Genomic DNA, 23658 nt, shown 5'->3' on the forward strand with positions numbered 1-23658 from the left:
TTGATTTGAGTGAGGATTATGACCCGGTAAAACAAGATGAAGTAGTGTGACCTCTGTTTTGGCCCGCTCTCACATATCTGGCACACATTTTGTAATGAGCAAAAAAAAGTATATTCCTGTGAAATTACAGCATAGAATTAAACGTAAGTGATTCTTCATATGGGAAGGAGAGATCTGAGAGGGAGATAGAAGGACAAAATGAGAGACGAATAATGACAACCGAAGGAGACGAAACACTTGAGTCAGACATACATTCTATGAATTACTAGAAAGCTTTGTCAGATAAAATAAGAACGTGCTTTGGGCCTATGTTAGCTATTCAGATGGGCAAATCTAAGTCCATTTCTTTTCTTCTTGTCTTCTGTCTCTCCAGATGTGCTTCGGACTGGCTGTGGTTTCTCCTCCTCATCCTTCTTCTGATGTTCAATGGCAGACGAAAACCGCTCCCTTCTCCTTTCCTGTCATCTTTTGATCTCCGAGAGATGGCTCTGATCCACAGCTAAACAACAGGACATCCCTCTCTGATCTCCTCCCTCTCTGACCATCTTCTCATCACCCTCCCTCACCATGGCCTGCTTGCTGGTAGCAGTGCTCCTCCTGGTTCTCCAAGCATATGCTGCCCCACCAGATTTTGTTCAGAGTTTGGATCTAGGCCCTGGATTCACAGCTAATGACACTCTGTCTCCACCCCTGGGGACTAGTAAATGTGCCCCCCACAGCATCATCATTGGGGTGCGTAAAGGCGGCACACGAGCCCTGCTGGAAATGCTAGACATCCACCCTGAGGTCGCTGCCGCTGCCACAGAGGTACACTTTTTTGACTGGGACGAGAACTACGCTAAGGGATTTGACTGGTACCGTGAGCTGATGCCATATTCCTACCCACACCAGATCACAGTTGAGAAGACACCAGGCTACTTCACCTCTGCCTTGGCGCCAAAACGCATCCGTGCCATGAACTCCTCCATCAAGCTGCTGCTGATCTTGCGGGACCCAACTGAACGTGTCATCTCAGACTACACCCAGGTCTACTTCAACCGCCTGGAGAACCACAAGCCAGTGCAGGCCATTGAGAACCTGCTGGTGCGCAGCGGAGCCCTCAATACCCGCTATAAGGCCATCCAGCGGAGCCTCTACGACATGCACATGAGCAACTGGTTGCGCTATTTCCCCCTAGAGCAGATCCACATCGTGGATGGGGATACTTTGATCCGGGACCCGTTACCTGAGCTACAGAAGGTGGAGCGTTTTCTCAACCTGCCCCCCAGGATAATGTCCTCCAACTTCTACTTCAACCAGACCAAGGGGTTCTACTGCATCCGGAGTGAAGGGCGAGAGCGCTGCCTGCACGAGTCCAAAGGGCGTCCCCACCCTGCCGTCAATGGTACCGTGCTGCAGCAGCTACGCTCCTACCTCCGGGAGCACAACCATAACTTCTACCGGCTGGTGAAGCGCTCCTTTGACTGGCAGTAAGGCAGTTCACCCCTCTACCTATGAGGACTAGTTCTCCCTGGCCCACATATGACTGTTCAAGGACTGAATGACCAGTGTTATAGGGGGAGAAGCACTTTACGAACTCTGACACCCAAACACCCCTGTCAATCGCCTTTTACTCTGCTCTGGTGTCAGCAGAGCAGTTCCACATTTACAAAGCAAGAACTTACAAACTAACATGGAAAAATCCCCAAGATTGAAGTCATTCTCTGTACTGTACCTGCCAAAAGTGAAGCGATGCGGATTGTGGAAAAACTCATTTGTGAACCTGATTTTAACTTTTGTTTGATATTACTGTACTTGATAATAAATTGTTTTGCTTTAAAAATGTAACGCTGGAATGGGATCTTTTTCTACCTTGGTTCTTTGTGCTGCTCTCCAGCTCCTAACCTGAGTTATTTAGAGAGCATGCTAAGGTAGACTGAGGCATTAGGCTAAGAGTTTGATTCGCTGCGGTGGAAGAAGGACATTAATGCAGGGAAATGGTTTCCCTCGAGCGCCGCTTTAGTAGTACAGAAATCACTAATGGATTTGGACGTTGAAGGTAGTGCCTGCAGCAAAAGGGGCCGAATCACAAGAGTCAGCAAGCTGAAGTCAAAGAGCTCTTCCTGTATTTTCCCACTGTTCAGTGTTCAACGGTTTGATTAGGCTGTAGAAGCAGCCAGTAAATCATATGCTTACTGTAGCAGTTCTCACAGGAGTTGTGCTGTATGTAAGATGCCGTTTCACAAGTGTGATTATTCAACATAAACAGCAGAGAAACACATTACTATTTTCATCATGATTATCTCTGGTTATTATGGATGGACACTTTGTGTTTTCTTAGAACCTTTCTGTCAGATCACTTGCCATTCCATGCCACAGAGATCGGCACATTTCAGATTGTCACAGGTCATGTTTCCTCATTGATTAGGCTTTAAACAGCAGCCAAGGCTGCCTGTCTGGAGAGACCACTGGTGCTTATGTGATCTCCCTTCTGTCTGGTGGCTCTGTCAGATGCTAAAAGAGTGCTCCCGTTCTCCTGGGGGGGACAGACACCAATGCTGCCGGCTTTATCCCTTGCCAGCAGTAGGGGTGTGTTGGTCTGTCCACACTAAAATATGAAGTTCGATACAAGCAATGTTTTCACACTCCGTCTTACCATATCCTATTTACTGATACTGTATTATGTTTTATTGATGTCTCATAGTAGTTTATTCAACCGTACTTTTGTTCTACGGCTCCATCTAGCACAGGCTATCAGAATACTCTATAAACTCAGCGGTAGCACTTTACTTTAATTATAGTGTCATAACATCTAATAACCATGTCATAACCATGTCATAAGAGCTGACATAACTTGTCATAACACTGTCATGACACCTACATTTAGACCTGTTACATGTATTGAGTTATTTTATGGCTAGTTATGACACCTACATAAGGGTGTCAAAACCCACCACTCAAGGCAAACCATTAGCCATATTATTACCATTGCAGTTGCACACACATTGGTGTCAGAATTGTACCTACCCAATGCTCTGTTGCTGATGATTGGGATGAATGCAGGAGAAGTATTTGGGAGCAGGACAAGACACCCTCTTTGTGACTGATGATGACTGACACAATAGTCCAAGGGCCACCTACCAAAACTGTGTTTTTCCATGACCCAAAAAACGGAACTGCGAAATTTAAACAACATTATGTAGATAATGTTATGAACAGTAACACTGTCTGATTCCAAACTTGTAAAAGTTTAACATTTAAAAAAATCTTTAATCAAAGTCATGATATTAAGCATCGAAATAACAGCGCATTTGAGGTAGTTTCACCTTGGTTACTTTCTGTTTTCGAAACCACCTAAAAATGCGCTGTAATTTCGATGGTTAATATAAACGTTCCAACGTTGCACGTCGGTTACTTTTTGACGTACACTGACGTACAGAACACAAAACGATTTGTGCGTTTTGATTTTCGTCCTTGCCTTTTTATCGGTCTTTCATTGATCCAGATGAGCCCCTCAACGAGGAAATATGTTTGAACCTTTTGTAGTGGTTTTCTCAGTTAATAGAAGATGTTTTGGCAGATGTAATTAGCCTATAGCTTGCCAAACTAAAGACAGCACAACTTTGCTAGCTAACACAGCGCTCAAAACATTCCCGACAGCTACATAAAGCGCTGTTCTAGCATCTGAGAAAAATCTATTTAGCACGTGTCAATAGCTTCTTATCGTGTATTATTTCAGGATTCGTCCGGTACATACAGCGAGCTCCAAGTATTTGGACAGTGAAAATGTTTTGTTGTTTTGGCGCTGTACTACGTCACTTTGGATTTGAAATTACACAATGAGGTTAATCTACACGTGAATCTTCACGTCTGTTGGATGCATTTGCTCTTTTGGTTGTTTCAGATTATTTTGTGCCTAATAGAAACTCATGGTAAATAATGTAGTGTGTCATTTGAGTCACTTTTTTTTTCTAAAGAAGAATCCAGTATGTTTCTAAAAACCTCTATATTACTGTGGATGCGATCATGATTACGTATAGTCCTGAATGAATCGTGAATAATGATGAGAAAGTTAGACGCACAAATATCATACCCCCAAGACATGTTAACTTCTCACCACTACAATGACAGGGGAGGTTAGCATTTTTGGGGTGTATGATATTTGTGCGTCTAACTTCCTCTCATCATTATTCACAGTTCATTCAGGAGTATCCGTAGTCATGGTAAAATCCACATTAAACGTAGAAGTATTTAGAAACATATTCTACTTTTATTTACAATAAGAATAGAATGGATTTGAAATGACAGTGCTGGTGTACAGAGCCAAAACCACAAATATATCACTGTCACCTACTACATGTTGCTTTCTGCACGCATAGAGAATGGAATCTGTGTAAAAATTGTAACCAAGATGTAACCTAGCAACCTCTGTTGCTAGGGGAATTACCCAAAATGCGGTATGATTTAGAAATGTTACCTTTGATTTATAATATGTAATGTGCAAATTTGAAATCAGTGTTCATGTTCATAAAATGATCTACATAATGATGTTGAAACTTTGTGGATCGGTTTCCTGAAACACCTTTTCGGAAGCCTTTTTTAGTGGGTGGTGTTCATGTGGGTTTTGACCATAGAGATCCTATTACATTTATTTAACCTTAACTTACTTGCCTAGTTAAGTAAAGAACAAATTCTTAATTACAGCGACGGCCTAGGAACAGTGGGTTAACAACCTTGTTCAGGGGCAGAACGACAGATTTTTAACTTGTCAGCTCAGGGATTCGATCTAGCAACCTTTCGGTTACTGGCCCAACGCACTAACCACTAGGCTACCTCCCAAACTATGTCATCAACAAACCCTCAAAGTTCCAGAATGAAGTGAAAAATGTCAGCCACATTGGTCGAAGAGAAATCCAAACAAGTCTAATTGGAATGAATGGCAGTAGAGGCAGAATCCTGATTTGACTTATGCAGGAAAATAAAAGGCATGTGATTTATCAGAAATGGTGTAATATAATTATTGTCAACCTAAAATATTGTCATATAATTCTAAACATAGTTTATACAGGTTTTATTCACGTTCTGTATAAATGGCCTCTAAAATATGTGTAAACAGACCATAAATATCAAGGTGTTTTCTTGTAAAGCTGTAGGTGCTATTATATGATACGATATCAGAACTTGTTGCATTTACAACTTGTTTAAGTCCTGTCAATCATCAACTGATTTCAGCCAGTGTATGGCTGTGGATTGACTGCATTGTTTGAGTGGAATGTTGGCATATTGGCAGTTCACTTGAAAAATGTATGGAGCTTGCTGCCTAACAAACATACAGTGCAGATAAATTCCTCAAATTCATTATTTTACACGATCTTATCACAGCACGGGCAAACCATGGTTTGACCAACTCCCTGACAAAAATGGCTGATCTTTATCCCATAAGAAGGTTCATGTCCATTCTAGTATTCTAATTCCTAATTATATGGTTGTGCTTATGTAGGTGCCATAACAGTCATAAAATAATGCGAATGTCACACTTCTGAATGTGTGTCATGATAGTGTTATGACAATATTGACAAGTTATGTCAGCTGTTTTGACTGTTATAAGGTGTAATGATGCATGCTCTTTTGTTTTAGAGGAGATGGTAGTGTTACTAAAGTAATTTATTACAGTAATGAGCCTTAGCTATTTAACTCAACTGATTTTCTACAAAAACAAATAACACAATACAAAATAGATGGTAGCTCGTTAGCGAGCTAAATAAAGAGATTTGGAAAAGTGGTCTTACCTCGCAGTAGTGTTTGCATCCAACGTTTGCAGCATGCTCATACTACCTATATCACATCCGGCGCCGACAGAGATGGCCGCCTCGCTTCGCGTTCCTAGGAAACTATGCAGTTTTTTGTTTTTTTACGTGTTATTTCTCACACTAGTACCCCAGGTCATCTTAGGTTTCATTACATACAGCCGAGAAGAACTACTGAATATAAGATCAGCGTCAACTCACCATCAGTACGACCAAGAATATGTTTTTCGCGATGCGGATCCTGTGTTCTGCCTTACAACCAGTGTAACGGAGTGGATCACATGCAGCGACCAAAAAAAAAACGACTCAGAAAAAGAGGGAAACGAAGCGGTCTTCTGGTCAGACTCCGGAGACGGGCACATCGTGCACCACTCCCTAGCATTCTTCTTGCCAATGTCCAGTCTCTTGACAACAAGGTTGATGAAATCCGAGCAAGGGTAGCATTCCAGAGGGACATCAGAGACTGTAACGTTCTCTGCTTCACGGAAACATGGCTAACTGGAGAGACGCAATCTGAAACGGTGCAGCCAGCGGGTTTCTCCACGCATCGCGCCGACAGAAACAAACATCTTTCTGGTAAGAAGACGGGCGGGGGCGTATGCCTTATGGCCAACGTGACATGGTGTGATGAAAGAAACATACAGGAACTCAAATCCTTCTGTTCACCTGATTTAGAATTCCTCACAATCAAATGTAGACTGCATTATCTACCAAGAGAATTCTCTTCGATTATAATCACAGCCGTATATATCCCCCCCAAGCAGACACATCGATGGCTCTGAACGAACTTTATTTAACTCTCTGCAAACTGGAAACGATTTATCCGGAGGCTGCATTCATTGTAGCTGGGGATTTTAACAAGGCTAATCTGAAAACAAGACTCCCTAAATTTTATCAGCATATCGATTGCGCAACCAGGGGTGGAAAGACCCTGGATCATTGTTACTCTAACTTCCGCGACGCATATAAGGCCCTGCCCCGCCCCCTTTCGAAAAGCTGACCACGACTCCATTTTGTTGATCCCTGCCTACAGACAGAAACTAAAACAAGAAGCTCCCACGCTGAGGTCTGTCCAACGCTGGTCCGACCAAGCTGACTCCACACTCCAAGACTGCTTCCATCACGTGGACTGGGAGATGTTTCATATTGCGTCAGACAACAACATTGACGAATACGCTGATTCGGTGTGCGAGTTCATTAGAACGTGCGTTGAAGATGTCGTTCCCATAGCAACGATTAAAACATTCCCTAACCAGAAACCGTGGATTGATGGCAGCATTCGTGTGAAACTGAAGGCACGAACCACTGCTTTTAATCAGGGCAAGGTGTCTGGTAACATGACTGAATACAAACAGTGCAGCTATTCCCTCCGCAAGGCTATCAAACAAGCTAAGCGCCAGTACAGAGACAAAGTAGAATCTCAATTCAACGGCTCAGACACAAGAGGCATGTGGCAGGGTCTACAGTCAATCACGGACTACAGGAAGAAATCCAGCCCAGTCACGGACCAGGATGTCTTGCTCCCAGGCTACTAAATAACTTTTTGCCCGCTTTGAGGACAATACAGTGCCACTGACACGGCCTGCAACGGAAACATGCGGTCTCTCCTTCACTGCAGCCGAAGTGAGTAAGACATTTAGACGTGTTAACCCTCGCAAGGCTGCAGGCCCAGACGGCATCCCCAGCCGCGCCCTCAGAGCATGCGCAGACCAGCTGGCCGGTGTGTTTACGGACATATTCAATCAATCCCTATACCAGTCTGCTGTTCCCACATGCTTCAAGAGGGCCACCATTGTTCCTGTTCCCAAGAAAGCTAAGGTAACTGAGCTAAACGACTACCGCCCGTAGCACTCACATCCGTCATCATGAAGTGCTTTGAGAGACTAGTCAAGGACCATATCACCTCCACCCTACCTGACACCCTTGACCCACTCCAATTTGCTTACCGCCCAAATAGGTCCACAGACGATGCAATCTCAACCACACTGCACACTGCCCTAACCCATCTGGACAAGAGGAATACCTATGTGAGAATGCTGTTCATTGACTACAGCTCGGCATTCAACACCATAGTACCCTCCAAGCTCGTCATCAAGCTCGAGACCCTGGGTCTCGACCCCGCCCTGTGCAACTGGGTACTGGACTTCCTGACGGGCCGCCCCCAGGTGGTGAGGGTAGGCAACAACATCTCCTCCCCGCTGATCCTCAACACTGGGGCCCCACAAGGGTGCGTTCTGAGCCCTCTCCTGTACTCCCTGTTCACACACGACTGCGTGGCCATGCACGCCTCCAACTCAATCATCAAGTTTGCGGACGACACAACAGTGGTAGGCTTGATTACCAACAACGACGAGACGGCCTACAGGGAGGAGGTGAGGGCCCTCGGAGTGTGGTGTCAGGAAAATAACCTCACACTCAACGTCAACAAAACTAAGGAGATGATTGTGGACTTCAGGAAACAGCAGAGGGAACACCCCCATCCACATCGATGGAACAGTAGTGGAGAGGGTAGCAAGTTTTAAGTTCCTCGGCATACACATCACAGACAAACTGAATTGGTCCACTCACACAGACAGCATCGTGAGGAAGGCGCAGCAGCGCCTCTTCAACCTCAGGAGGCTGAAGAAATTCGGCTTGTCACCAAAAGCACTCACAAACTTCTACAGATGCACAATCGAGAGCATCCTGGCGGGCTGTATCACCGCCTGGTATGGCAACTGCACCGCCCTCAACCGTAAGGCTCTCCAGAGGGTAGTGAGGTCTGCACAACGCATCACCGGGGGCAAACTACCTGCCCTCCAGGACACCTACACCACCCGATGCTACAGGAAGGCCATAAAGATCATCAAGGACATCAACCACCCGAGCCACTGCCTGTTCACCCCGCTGTCATCCAGAAGGCGAGGTCAGTACAGGTGCATCAAAGCTGGGACCGAGAGACTGAAAAACAGCTTCTATCTCAAGGCCATCAGACTGTTAAACAGCCACCACTAACATTGAGTGGCTACTGCCAACACACTGTCAATGACACTGACTCTACTCCAGCCACTTTAATCATGGGAATTGATGGGAAATTATGTAAATATATCACTAGCCACTTTAAACAATGCTACCTTATATAATGTTACTTACCCTACATTGTTCATCTCATATGCATACGTTGATACTGTACTCTATATCATCGACTACATCCTTATGTAATACATGTATCACTAGCCACTTTAACTATGCCACTTGGTTTACATACTTATCTCATATGTATATACTGTACTCGATATCATCTACTGTATCTTGCCTATGCTGCTCTGTACCATCACTCATTCATATATCCTTATGTACATATTCTTTATCCCCTTACACTGTGTATAAGACAGTAGTTTTTTTGGAATTGTTAGTTAGATTACTTGCTCGTTATTACTGCATTGTCGGAACTAGAAGCACAAGCATTTCGCTACACTCGCATTAACATCTGCTAACCATGTGTATGTGACAAATAAAATTTGATTTGATGATTTGAAGGTTGAGGTAAGACCACTTTTCCAAACATCAATAACAACGCATGGATCATGTTTAGTACTTCATCCAACAATAATCGGTAAGATTGAAAGCTAAAACAACTCGTAAATAACCTGTAACTTTGATCGCATACATTTTACCGTTGTCTTTTGACTGCATGTGCCTCGGTCTCCATGCACCTCAGAACATGGCAACGAATACTATAGATTTTTTTCTGTCATTACATAGCCCAGGCAGAATTTGCCAAATTCTAGCAACGGACGCTAATCTAATCCCATTGTGATGCAGGGGTGGACACATTTTGGCAAGTGGACACTATTTAGCGTGACAGGCCCAGGTCTGTTAATACCCTTTGTTTTGTATTCACTAGGGGGCATATAGGTCCTTCAAGAATAACATGAGGCGATGTGTCTGGACATGCTCTTTCGAGGTTTCTACCTTTATAAGTATGTGCAGGTTAAGAGGCTGTGACAGGGATGTGACCATTGCCAAGTCCTGCCCCATCCTGTGTGTGTCATGTGTCTGGTCACCTGCCAGAAAATCCCCATCCTTCCTTACAGGGATGTGCTGTCCAGGTCACAGAGCCATCTCAGCCGTGTGTACATGCTTCCAGACCTTCCAGCACCGGCGCAGCACCCCCATTTCTGACTGTAGACACACACTCGCTGTGTCACACTTAGGGAATATACTGGTTCCAGAGTGTGAAGATCACTTTTAACAGACCATTTTTTTTGTGATGTCTCACAGCAAAATGCTACTGTACGAGGTCTGTAGTCGTTCAATACTAAGGTCCAGATATAGAACGTGTCTGGTTTTTGGAAGGGATTTAACACCTAAACAAATCTTAAACATGAAACTATATTTACATGTTTAATCTAGTATTCTTTATTCTAACTTTTTAAATGTACTTTTTTTGTTCTTAATTTTGTTCTAAACTTTTTACCTGTTGCAAATGCTTGGTAAATCCGGGTGACATGAAAAGGTACAAAAGTTATTGATGCAAATTAATTAGCACTGGATGTTTAAAATAAATCTATACCTTCCACTGTCCACCGCCAGTGTAATTAGAGGTTCCTGAATTGTGATGCATGTATAGTACTTACCATTGAATCAACGGCAAGGTAGCGTTCACTGCTAGCTAAGCTGTTTGCACACCTACCGCCACACTGTAAATGCATGATACAAGTCTAATAGTGCCGTGTCCTTCATGTGAATGAATGACCTCCATGTCAATCAAATCTAATTTTATTTTTCACGTGCCAAATACAACAAGTGTACACTTTACTGTGAAATGCCTACTTACAAGCCCTTAACTCTTCTTGAACTGCACTGTTGGTTAAGAAAAGATTTACCAAGTAGACTCAAATAAAAAGTGACACAATAGGATTAACAATAACGAGGCATAATAATAACGAGGCATAATAATACCGAGGCTATATACAGGGGGCACCGGTACCGAGTCAGTGTGCGGGGGTACAGGTTAGGTGATGTAATGTGTACATGTAGGTGGGGGTGAAGTGACTATGTATAGATTATAAACAGTGAGTACCAGCAGTGTACAAAATGATGGGGGGGTCGATGTAAAATGTACAGTGGCGATTTTATTAATTGTTCAGCAGTCTTATGGCTTGGGGGTAGAAGCTGTTGAGGAGCCTTTTGGTCCTAGACATGGCGCTCCGGTACTGCTTGCCGTGCAGTAGCAGAGAAAACAGTCTATAACTTGGGTGACTGGAATTTTATGGGCTTTCCTCTGACACTGCCTATTATATAGGTTGCTTGTTCCCAGTGATTTACTGGGCCATCCGCACTACCCTCTGTAGCGCCTTACGGTCAGATGCCGAGCAGTTGCCATACCAGGCGGTGATGCAACCTGTCAGGCTGCTCTCAATGGTGCAGTTGTAGAACCTTTTGAGGATCTGGGGACCCATGCCAAATCCTGTGTCTCCTGAGAGGAAAAAGGTTTTGTCGTGCCCTCTTCACGACTGTCTTGGTATGTTTGGACCATGATAGTTCGTTGGTGATGTGGACACCAAGGAACTTGAAACTCTCGACCCGCTCCACTACAGCCCTGTCGATGTTACTAAACTCAGCAAAAAAAGAAACATCCCGTCCTCTCACTGTCAACTGCATTTATTTTCAGTAAACTTAACATGTGGAAATATTTATGAACATACGATTCAACAACAAACATAAACTGAACAAGTTCCACAGACGTGACCAACAGAAATGGAATAATGTGTCCCTGAACAAAGGAGGAGGGGGGGGGGGTCAAAATCAAAAGAAACAGTCAGTATCTGGTGTGGCCACCAGCTGCATTAAGTACTGCAGTGCATCTCCTCCTCGTGGACTGCACCAAATTTGCAGGTTCTTGCTGTGAGATGTTACCCCACTATTCCACCAAGGCACCTGCAAGTTCCTGGACATTTCTGGGGGGAATGGCCCTGGCCCTAGCCTTCACCCTCCGATCCAACAGGTCCCAGACTTTGCTCAATGGGATTGAGATCTGGGCTCTTCGCTGGCCATGGCAGGAAATAATGCACAGAACGAGCAGTATGTCAGAACAGTCTGGACTACATAAAAAAAAAACTGCTGGTCCTGACAGTACCAAAAAAAGATGTCCAAAATACGTCGGCGTCATTCAGTGCGTGCTTACTGGGGTGTTGCCTACCATGTCTGCCTACATACCATGTCTGCCTGAATTCCCATCCACGTTAGGCCCACTGTTTGTAAAACAGGTGGATCGTGGCAGCAATGTGTCTCTCCAACAGCACCCTTGTAAGGCACGCTGGGAATGGACAAGCGAAATACATTACATGAGCATTCGTGAAGTCGGGCACTGATCTGGGCTATTAGGCCTGGCTCAAAGTCGGCGTTCCAATTCATCCCAAAGCTGTTCGATGGGGTTGAGGTCAGGGCTCTATGCAGGCCAGTTTAGTTCTTCCACACCGACCTGGACAAACCATTTCTGTATGGACCTTGCTTTGTCCACGGGGGCATTGTCATGCTGAAACAGGAAAGGGCCTTCCCCAAACTGTTGCCACAAAGTTGCAAGCACAGAATCATCTAGAATGTCATTGTATGCTGTAGCGTTTTTCCCCTTCAATGGAAATAACGGGCCTAGCCCAAACCATGAAAAACAGGCACAGAAACATTATTCCTCCTCCAAACTTTACAGTTGGCACTATGCATTCAGCCAGGTTGCGTTTTCCTGGCATCTGCCAAACCCTGATTTGTCAGTTGGACTGCCAGATAGTGAAACATGATTCATCACTCCAGAGAATGTGTTTCCACTGCTCCAGAGTTCAATGGTGGCGAGCTTTACACCACTCCAGCCAACGCTTGGCATTGCGCATGGTGATCTTAGGCTTGCGTGCGACTACTTGGCCATGGAAACCCATTTAATTGAAGCTCCCGACGAACAGTTATTGTGCTGAAGTTGCTTCCAGAGGCAGTATGGAACTCGGGAGTGAGCTTTGTAACCAAGGACAGATGATTTTAATGCGCTACGCACTTCAGCACACACCGGTCCAATTCTGTGAGGTTGTGTGGCCTACCACTTTGTGGCTAAGCTGTTGTTGCTCCTAGAAGTTTCCACTTCACAATAACAGCACTCGCAGTTCACCGGGGCAGCTCTAGCAGGGCAGAAATTTGACGAACTGACTTATTGGAAAGGTGGCATCCTATGACCGTGCCACGTTGAAAGTCACTCAGCTCTTCACTAAGGCCATTCTACTGCTAATGTTTGTCTATGGAGATTTCATGGCTGTGTGCCTCTAATTGTATACACCTGTCAACAACAAGTGTGGCTGGAATAGATGAATCCACTAATTTGAAGGGGTGTCCACATACCTTTTGTGTGTGTATATACTGTATTTTTTTGCGGCCGTGCCTTTGACGAGGTGGGCACTGCTTATCACAGGACGGCATCAGCGTTCAACTTAAGCCCATATGTCACTGGTTGAGAGAAATTCTCATTGTATTTGGGTAGAATTGTGAGGTTTTTTATGTTGTTGGAGGTGCATCTTGGTCATTTTAGCTAAGAAAATGCCACCCTCTTCAATGTTGCCCAACATGAGCTCATGGGCTCTTGCTCAGTTGTGCACCAGGGCCTCCCACTCTTCCTATTCTGGTTATAGCCAGTTTGCGCTGTTGTGTGAAGGGAGTGGTACACAGCGTTGTACAAGATCTTCAGTTTCTTGGAAATTTCTTGCATGGAATACCTTCATTTCTCAGAACAAGAATAGACTGTCGAGTTTCAGAAGAAAGTACTTTGTTTCTGGCCATTTTGAGCTTGCAATCGAACTCAAAGGCTTATACTCCAGATACTCAACTAGTCTAAATAAAGCCAGTTTTATTGCTTCTTTAATCAGGACAACAGTTTTCAGCTGTGCTAACAACTTTTTTGCAATGTTCTAATGATCAATTAGCCTTTAAAAGTGATAAACTTGGATTGGTTAACACATTGTGCCATTGGAACACAGGAGTTGATAATGGGCCTCTGTACGCCAATGTAGATATTCCAGATATTCCAGCATTAACAATGTCTACACTGTATTTCTGATCAATTTGATGTTATTTTAATGGACAAAAAATGTGCTTTTCTTTAAAAAAACAAGGATATTTCACAGTGACCCCAAACTTTTGAATGGTAGTGTATGTAAGTAAAGCGCACACCGGACAAAGGCCATGCAACCTCAGTTGCAAAGGAAATGGAGGTGTGAAAGGGGAACAGCTCAGAAGCCAGGGACCTGTAAGACAGGCATAAACTTTGGGAGCAACATCTGCATTAGGACATAACCGGAGCGAACTCCAAACAGGAAGGGTGTACTGATAGCGTGTGGAGATCTGGTTGAGAGAATGCCAAGAGTGTGCATATGTGTTATTTCATAGTTGTTGATGTCTTCACTATTATTCTACAATGTAGAAAATAGTAAAAATAAAGAAAAACCTTTGAGTATGTCAACTTTTGACTGGTACTGTAAGTCCAATTCAAAGTATGTGAAACGGAGGGCACTTCTCGAATGTGTACTCGTTTTGTTCATATTTTGAAGCATGCATCGATGCAAGCTTCAACGGAAAGTATGCAAACAAATATGATGCAACCACATTAAAAAAAATCATAGGTGCCCATTATTTGAGCTGAAGAGAGAAAAAACACTCCGACTTCGAAATGTTTCCTATACACATCTGTTGCCTGACTGCAATATTTTGTTCTGATACATTAATAAAAATATGCTGTTTATTTTGGCATGTTTACCTGCCTACTATAGATCGCAAGCCCATAATAAGTCAATAGGGCTAGCTGCGAGTACTGTTAGCTAGCCAGATAGCCACAAAGATTTGTAAGAAGAACGAAGAATTGACATCTATTTTGCATAATATCAGTTTTAGGTCATTTTTGCATGTTAAATTGTCTGGTTAGCTACATTGTTATGATTCACATACAGCTAGCTGATAGTTATGAAGTAAAACGGTTGCTTTGTGTATATCTTGCTTTGTTGTCCTGGCTGGAAGACGGTTCAGCGACTGGGTAAGTCCATAGTAAGTCAATAGGGCTAACTGGCTAGCTAGCCACAAAGAAATGGTAGCTATCCCATGAAAATGTACATCTACCTTGCATAACATTTAGTTCTTATTTTTGCCTGTTTAACTAACTGGCTTGCTAGATTATTAGAATTCACATATCTTACTGATAATTCTGAAGTAAAATGTTTGCTTTGTGTATATCTTGGAAGAAGGTTCTGTGAATGGGAAGGTGAAGCATGAGGTAATACAGTAGGGAGAGGTGAGTGCTTCTCAAATGTATTGTTTTATGAATTTGTATGTATTATGGATCCCCATTAGCTGCTGCCAAGGCAGCAGTTTCTCTTCCTGGGGTCCAGCAAAATTAAGACAGTTAGAAAATGTAGAAACATTACAATACATTCACAACACATTAAGTGTGTGCCCTAAGGCCCTTACTCTACTACCACATATCTACAATACAAAATCAATTTGTGTGTGTATAGTGCGTATTTTTGTGTGTTTGTATGCATGTGTCTGTGCATACTATATGTTTGTGTTGTTTCACAGTCCCCGCTGTTCCATAAGGTGTATTTTAATGGGTTTTTCCCATCTAATTTTACTGCTTGCATGAGTTACGTATGTGGAATAGAGTTCCATGTAGTCATGGCTCTATGTAGTACTGTGCGCCTCCCATTGTCTGTTCTGGACTTGGGGACTGTGAAGAGACTGCTGGTGGCATGTCTTGTGGGGTATGCATGGGTGTCTAAACTGTGTGCTAGTAGTTCAAACAGACAGCTCGGTACATTCAACATGTCAATACCTCTCACAAATACAAGTAGTGATGAAGTCAGACTCTCCTTTACTTTGAGCCAGGAGAGATTGACATGCATATTATTAATGTTAGCTCTCTGTACATCCAAGAGCCAGTTGTGCTGGCCTGTTCTGAGCCAATTGCAATTTTCCTTAGTCCCTCTTTGTGGCACCTGACTAAACAACTGAACAGTAATCCAGGTGCAACAAAACTAGGGCCTGTAGGACCTGCCTTGTTGATAGTGCTGTTAAGAAGGCAAAACAGTGCTTTATTATGGACAGACTTCTCCCAATCTTAGCTACTGTTGTATCAATATGTTTTGACCATGACAGTTTACAATCCAGGGTTGCTCCAAGCAGTTTAGTCACCTCAACTTGCTCAATTTCCACATTATGCAGTTTAATGAAGGATTTGTCCCAAATACAATGTTTTTAGTTCTTGTAATATTTAGGACTAACTTATTTCTTGCCACCCATTCTGTAACTAACTGCAGCTGTTGGTTAAGTTTTGCAGTCAATTCAGTCGCTGTAGTTGCTGATGTGTATAGTGATGAGTCATCCGCATACATACACAGTGGCTTTACTCAAAGCCAGTGAGATGTCGTTAGTAAAGATTGAAAAATGTAAAGGGCCTAGACAGCTGCCCTGGGGAATTCCTGATTCTACCTGGATTATGTTGGATAGGCTTTCATTAAAGAACACCCTCTGTGTTTTGTTTGACTGGTAACTCTTTATCCACAATATAGCAGCAGGTGTAAAGCCATAACACATACATAACACATATATACAGCAGCAAACTGATCGATAATGTCAAATGCTGCACTGAAGTCTAACAAAACAGCCCCGGCAATCTTTTTATCATTCATTTCTCTCAGCCAATCATAAGTCATTTGTGTAAGTGCTGTGCTTATTGAATGTCCTTCCCTATAAGCGTGCTGAAAGTCTGTCAATTTACTTACCGTAAAATAGCATTGTATCTGGTCAAACACAATTTTTTCAAAAAGTTTACTAAGGGTTGTTAAGTCTGATTGGTCGGCTATTTGAGCCAGTAAAGGGGGCTTTACTATTCTTAGGTATGGTAATGAATTTTGCTTTCCTCCAGGCTTGAGGGCACACACTTTCTAGTATGCTTAAATTGAAGATATGGAAAATAGGAGTGGAAATATTGTCCCCTATTATCCTCAGTAATTTTCCATCCAAGTTCTCAGACCCCGGTGGCTTGTCATTATTGATAGACAACAATATTTTTCTTCCACACTCACTTTACAGAATTCAAAAGAATTTCCCAAATTTCCATTTTAAGGTGCTCGAAAGCTTTTTAAAAAATCATTCTTTGTTTCATAGTGTCATTTCTTCCTCTTTTTATTCAGTTTAGTCACATGATTTCTCAATTTGTAGTATGTTTGCACGGTTGTGCAGCCAGACTTATTTGCTATTTATTTTGCCTCATCCCTATCAACCATAAAAATGTAATTCCTCATCAATCCATGGGGATTTAACCTTTTTTATAGTCATTTTCTTAATGGGTGTATGCTTATTAGTAACTGGGATAAGCAATTTTGTAAATGTGTCAAGAGCAGCGTCTGGTTGCTTCTCTTTACACACCACGGACCAACAAATTATTCTTTGCATCGACAACATAGGAATCATTCTCCACACACTCGTCCTGACAAGAACATGCTCAAGAGAATGTGGCCGGAGAATGCACTCGGAGCATGAGAGTGTGGAGCACGGTAGTGTGCATATTGAGAAACACCCTATTTTTTGAGCTGGTAGGGGAAGTGAGTTCTAGGGGAATGATGGGTTTAGGGGTAGGGAAGAACAAGGGTCCTATGAATCAAGTATCTCAGAGTAGGAGAGCTGATTTAGGATCAGTTTTTCTTTTAAGATCACAATTAATAAGGTTACATGGACAAGGGGGACCTGATCCTATTTCAGCACTTCTACTCTGACACTCCCCAGTTCTACCTCCCTTTCTGTCAATATATATGTTTTCTATCTCTTTCCTACTCTCCTTTTCTTTAGGTTCTTTGGCTGAAGCCTGTGAGGGTTAGGTTGCGATTTTCATCCTTATGACATTTAGTTAGTCACTGTCTGGATATTACACCGTCTTGGGTGTAAACAGGGTCAGATGTGGTCGGCTTTCTGTTTATATCTGATTCTGTATGGTTGTTTTTCCAATTACTAAGCTTATCCAGAAACGTGGACCCCTGCTTCTTGTACGAATGTATGAAGATATACTATGTTCAAAAGGAAACATCAATGCTTTTTGGATGATATGATAACATTTTTGGCTCCATGTAGTCTTTTTATTTTTAAAGTGAACTGTCAGTGTTTTTCCTAGGCTGGTCACTTATCCACTGGACTAGTTGGCATAGCGCTACGTTTTGAGACAGGAAATTGGCAAGTGAACAAAAGGTTATACTCTCACAGAAAGGGAGGGAAATAAAAGGTGTTACACAGGCATAAAGAACACTAATACTGACACCTGGCTGTAGACTCCATGGACGCTCCTGTTAGAAGCCATGGGAGTCTACAGCCATGTATCAGGGTTAAAATGACAAGAGGGTGTCCTAGCATTAACCTAGCAATGATCAGCGCAGAATAGTTCAGTACAGAAGACTACTGTATTACACAACCACTAAAGCACATGAGACAAACATCTAGATATTCATGGACTTACATCATACAAACAAACCCCCACTAGTTTGGTCTCATACACATCAAACGTACCCTGACATGTTTTCAACCAACAATGAATCTCAGTGTGGGTTTCACTGTCAACACAACCCAGCATTGATTGACCACATTGGTCATCTAAAAGATGAACATGTTGAACTTGATGGGAGGAAAGGAACTCAGTTTGCTTTTATAACTGGGCCAGTAGCCATCAAAGCCACCCGTTGTTGTTCCTATGACAAAATAACAGTTTCAATGTTCAGTCATTTAGCAGACACTTTTATCCAGAGTGACTTACATTAGCGGGTTGACAATCCTTGAGTTAGACCTACAAGTAAAAGGGATTCGGGGGATACTTTTTTACTTTGCTGGACTAAGTATCTATTCCTATGGAGTGAGGCATTAATTATGCAGTAGTAGATGCAATTATAGTCAGGACAGGAGGGCCCTCTAACTTTTTTTTATTTTTTTTATTTCACCTTTTATTAAACCAGGTAGGCCAGTTGACAACAAGTTCTCATTTACAACTGCAACCTTTTGGTATTGGACTAGAAATCAAGGGAGTTCTGAGCTGGCTTCGTTATTAGAACGGAGTCACTTGATTAAGTTGAAACATTCTCATGCGAGAGGTATGATTTCCTTTTTTCCACTGCATTTCAGATTACTACCCTGCTGCTCTCAGATCTCCACTCATGCATAGCTTTTTCATATACTATTTTGTACTGTTTCCCCGTGGGAATCAAAACCACAACCATAGCATTGCAAGCACCATGCTCCACCAACTGACCCACACAGGACCAAAATAAATTGCCCAAAATGTGTCCAGTGACATGAGTGTTGTCAAAACAAACTGATTTGCCCTGTTGTTTTGTCAGACCATGGAGAAGGAGGCTGTCATTTTATGTTACTAAACGTAGTGTGTGTGCGCACACACACACACACACATACACATTTTGAGAATGTTACAAAATATAATTTTCTGCATTGGCTCATCAGAATGAAAAGTAACAAAATTAAATGGTCAAATGTATGACCATAGAGACACATACACTCAGCAAAAAAAGAAACGTCCTCTCACTGTCAACTGCGTTTATTTTCAGCAAACTTAACATATGTAAATATTTGTATGAACATAACAAGTGGCCACCAGCTACATTGAGTACTGCAGTGCATCTCCTCCTCATGGACTGCACCAGATTTGACAGTTCTTGCTGTGAGATGTTACCCCACTCTTCCACCAAGGCAAGTTCCCAAACATTTCTGGGGGGAATGGCCCTAGCACTCACCCTCCAATCCAACTGGTCCCAGACGTGCTCATTGGGATTGAGATCCAGGCTCTTCACTGGCCATGGCAGAACACTGACTCCTGTCTTGCAGGAAATCATGCACAGAACGAGCAGTATGGCTGGTGGCATTGTCATGCTGGAGGGTCATGTCAGGATGAGCCTGCAGGAAGGGTACCACATGAGGGAGGAGGATGTCTTCCCTGTAATGCACAGCGTTGATTGCCTGCGATGACGACAAGCTCAGTCCGATGATGCTGTGACACACCGCCCCAGACCATGACAGACCCTCCACCTCCAAATCGATCCCGCTCCAGAGTACAGGCCTCGGTGTAACGCTCATTCCTTCGAAGATAAACACGAATCCAACCATCACCCATGGTGAGACAAAAACGCGATTCGTCAGTAAAGACCACTTTTTGCCAGTCCTGTCTGGTCCAGCAATGGTAGATTTCTTCACTTAGGCAACGTTGTTCTGGTGATGTCTGGTGAGGACCTGCCTTTACAACAGGCCTACAAGCCCTCAGTCCAGCCTCTCTCTGCCTATTGCGGACAGTCTGGTTTAACTCGGGCAGTTTTTGTTGCCATCGAGTACCTGTCCCGCAGGTGTGATGTTCGGATGTACCGATTCTGTGCAGGTGTTGTTACACGTGGTCTGCCACTACGAGTACGATCAGCTGTCTGTCGTGTCTCCCTGTAGCGCTGTCTTAGGCTCCTCACAGTACGGACATTGCAATTCGTTGCCCTGGCCACATCTGCAGTTCCCATGCCTCCTTGCAGCATGCCTAAGGCACGTTCATGCAGATGAGCAGGGACCCTGGGCATCTTTCTTTTGGTGTTTTTCAGAGTCAGTAGAAAGGCCTCTTTAGTGTCCTAAATTTTCATAATTGTGACCTTAATTGCCTAGCGTCTGTAAGCTGCTAGTGTCTTAACGACTGTTTCAGAGGTACATACATAGCAAACAGTGTTTAAACCCTTTAGAATGAAGATCTGTGAAGTTATTTGGATTTTACGAATTATCTTTGAAAGATAGGGTCCTGAAAAACGGACGTTTTCTTTTTTGCTGAGGTTATTTCCCTCATATTACACAGATCCACAAAGAATTTGAGAAACTCATATTTTTATAAACTTCCATATCTATTGTGTGAAATACCACAGTGTGCTATCGCTTCAGCAATATTTGTAACCTGCTGCCACAAGAAAAGGGCAACCAGTGAAGCACTGTCCTTTATTTGACCTAAACACTAAACTAACAACTCAAAGTTATCTATCCAAATGTAGATGTATTGATAAACCACTTCTCCAGTCTTTTTAGCCCTATAACAAAGAATAAACAGCAAACACATATGCATGATCAAATACAATTCTTAGAAATAGAATTGTAAATATTACATTGAATGAACTACATGACAAAATACTAACCCTCCAACCCAAGAAGGCCTGTGGTGTTGATGGTCTCCTAAATTAAATGATAAAATATACAGACCATAAATTCCAATTGGCTATACTTAAACTCTTTAACATCGTCCTTAGCTCTGGCATTTCCCAATATTTGGAATCAAGGACTTCTTTGACCCCAATAACTACCGGGGGATATGGGTCAACGGCATCCTTGGGAAGATCGTCTGCATTATCATTAAAAGCAGACTCGTACATTTCCTCAATGAAAACAATGTACTGAGCAAATGTCAATTGGGCTTTTTACCAAATTACTGTACGACAGAGCACATACTGTATTCAACATGCACACCCTAATTGACAAAGGCAAAGTCTTCCCATGCTTTGTTGATTTAAAAAAAGCTTTGGACTCAATTTGGCATGAGGGTCTGCCATACTTATTGATGGAAAGTGGTGTTGGGGGGGGAAAACATACATTATAAAATCCATGTACACAAACAAGTGTGCGGTTAAAATTGGCAACAAAAAAAACACATTTCTTTCCACTTGGCTGTGGTGAGACAGGAACAGAGTTTAAGCCCCACCCTCTTCAACATATACAGTACCAGTCAATGAAAAACCCTGCAATGAGTATGTGTGTCAAATTTTGACAGGTACAGTATATCAACGAATTGGCAAAGGCACTAGAACAGTCTACAGAGCCAGGGGGCCTCACCCTACTAGAATCTGAAGTCAAATGTCTACTGTTTCCTGCTGATCTGGTGCTTCTGTCCCCAGCCAAAGAGGGCCTACAGCAGCACCTAGATCTTCTGCACATATTCTGTCAGACCTGGGCCCTGATTAAGTCAATCTCAGTTAGACAAAAAATAATGGTGTTCCAAAAAAAGATCCAGTGGCCAGGACCACAAATACAAATTTAATCTAGACACTGTTGCCCTAGAGCACACACAAAATGATACATAAACATCAGCACCACAGGTTCCACAAAGCTGAACGATCTGAGAGACAAGCCAATACCCGTTAATTATCCAAATCCAGAAAAGAGACATTAATTTCTACAACCACCTAAAAGGAAGTGAGTCCCAATCCTTCCATAACAAAGCCATCACCTACAGAGAGATGAACTTGGAGAAGACTCCCCTAAACACAGAGACCCCACAGAGCCCCAGGATAGCAACACAATTAGACCCAACCAAATCATGAGAAAGCCAAAAGATAATTACTGGACACATTGGAAGAAATGAACAAATAAACTAAGCAAACTAGAATGCTATTTGGCCCTAAACACTATGCCTAACCGAAAAATAAGGAAAGCTTTAACTATGTACAGACTCAGTGAGCATAGCCTTGCTATTGAGAAAGGCTGCTGTAGGCAGACCTGGCTCTAAAGAGAAGACAGACTGTGCACACTGCCCACAAAATGAGGTGGAAACTGAGCTGCATTTACTAACCTCCTGCCAAATGTATGACCATATTAGAGACAAAATATTCCCCCCCCCGATTACACAGACCCACAAAGAATTTGGGAAAACAATTCCAATTTTGATAAACTCCCATATCATTTGGGTGAAATATCAGTGTGCAATCATTGCAGCAAGATTTGTGACCGGTTGCCACAAGAAAAGGGCAAACCATGAAGAACAAACACCATTGTAATTACAACCCATATTCATGTTTATTTATTTTCCCTTAACAAGAGAGAGCGAGAATACGATACCCGCTAATGATCAAAATCCAGAAAAGAGAGCTCAGACAGAAAAACAGCTCACTGCCTGACTTTACTGTTTATTGCTGAGCTGTGGTTAAACAGGCTGTTCCCCTTCTTTATGAGCTGAGAAGAGGAGAGAATTGTGCTTATCACACCATTGATCCAGGGCCCTATCCCATCTGACAGCCGGGGAGTTTGAAGTTAGCCTCTGTTTTACTCTCCTCTGATTAATAGATACGCTTGGCAGGCTGCTGACTTCTCAACCTGATCCAGCCAGGTTGAGAAGTTACACACGCACATACATATGTGCACGTCTGCATGTACACATGCATGCACGCTCACTAAAACACGCACATGCACGCACACACAGAAAAAATAGTATTATCTGTGGTCCTATTTTAGGATGTGCTGGTTGAAGACTGCATTTTTCTCCAACCAAGGGAACTGATGGAATAAGTAAGATATGGCAGCTGTCCTTACCAGCACCTCATACTATTAGTGTGTGTGTGTGTGTGTGTGTGTGTGTGTGTGTGTGTGTGTGTGTGTGTGTGTGTGTGTGTGTGTGTGTGTGAGTGATGAGGGTACCTCTGTTTGATGTGTCTCTGTGACAGCCCTAGTAACACCTGGCCTCCCCAGCAGGAGGCCTTGTATGTAATAATGAGAGGATGTGTCAGAGAGAGGAAGCCTCCAACGGAGGGTGTTAATTCCACCAAGCCTTTCACCTACACTGTGAATGCCTCCCACCTACACTGTGGATGCCCTCCCACCTACAGTACACTGTGGATATGATATACGAGATCAACTAAACAGACAGGCACACTTTTGTTGGTTTTCATGAACAAAGCAAGAAGTCATTCCAGTTGCAGGTTTTGGTAGACATATGTGACCGTATACAAATGTAAGCAAGGTTTGAAATGATTATGTTTTAGTCAGATATTAAATCCTTTTTGGGCTTCTTGGGGTGAATTTGCAG

General features: G+C 42.9%; 1 protein-coding gene across 1 annotated transcript in view; it reads left to right on the forward strand.

Moving 5' to 3' along the window:
* LOC112252994 (heparan sulfate glucosamine 3-O-sulfotransferase 1-like) overlaps positions 1 to 4178 on the forward strand; it is an 80746-nt gene extending 76568 nt beyond the window's left edge. The window contains exon 2 of the mRNA XM_024424837.2: positions 374 to 4178. Within this exon, the coding sequence (XP_024280605.1) occupies positions 568 to 1473 (906 nt within the window). The 5' untranslated portion in view covers positions 374 to 567 and the 3' untranslated portion in view covers positions 1474 to 4178. The remainder of the gene's footprint in view (positions 1 to 373) is intronic.
* Positions 4179 to 23658: the final 19480 nt, after the last annotated feature.

This window comes from Oncorhynchus tshawytscha, linkage group LG01 (genome assembly GCF_018296145.1).
Source record: "Oncorhynchus tshawytscha isolate Ot180627B linkage group LG01, Otsh_v2.0, whole genome shotgun sequence".
Classification (NCBI taxonomy): domain Eukaryota; kingdom Metazoa; phylum Chordata; class Actinopteri; order Salmoniformes; family Salmonidae; genus Oncorhynchus; species Oncorhynchus tshawytscha.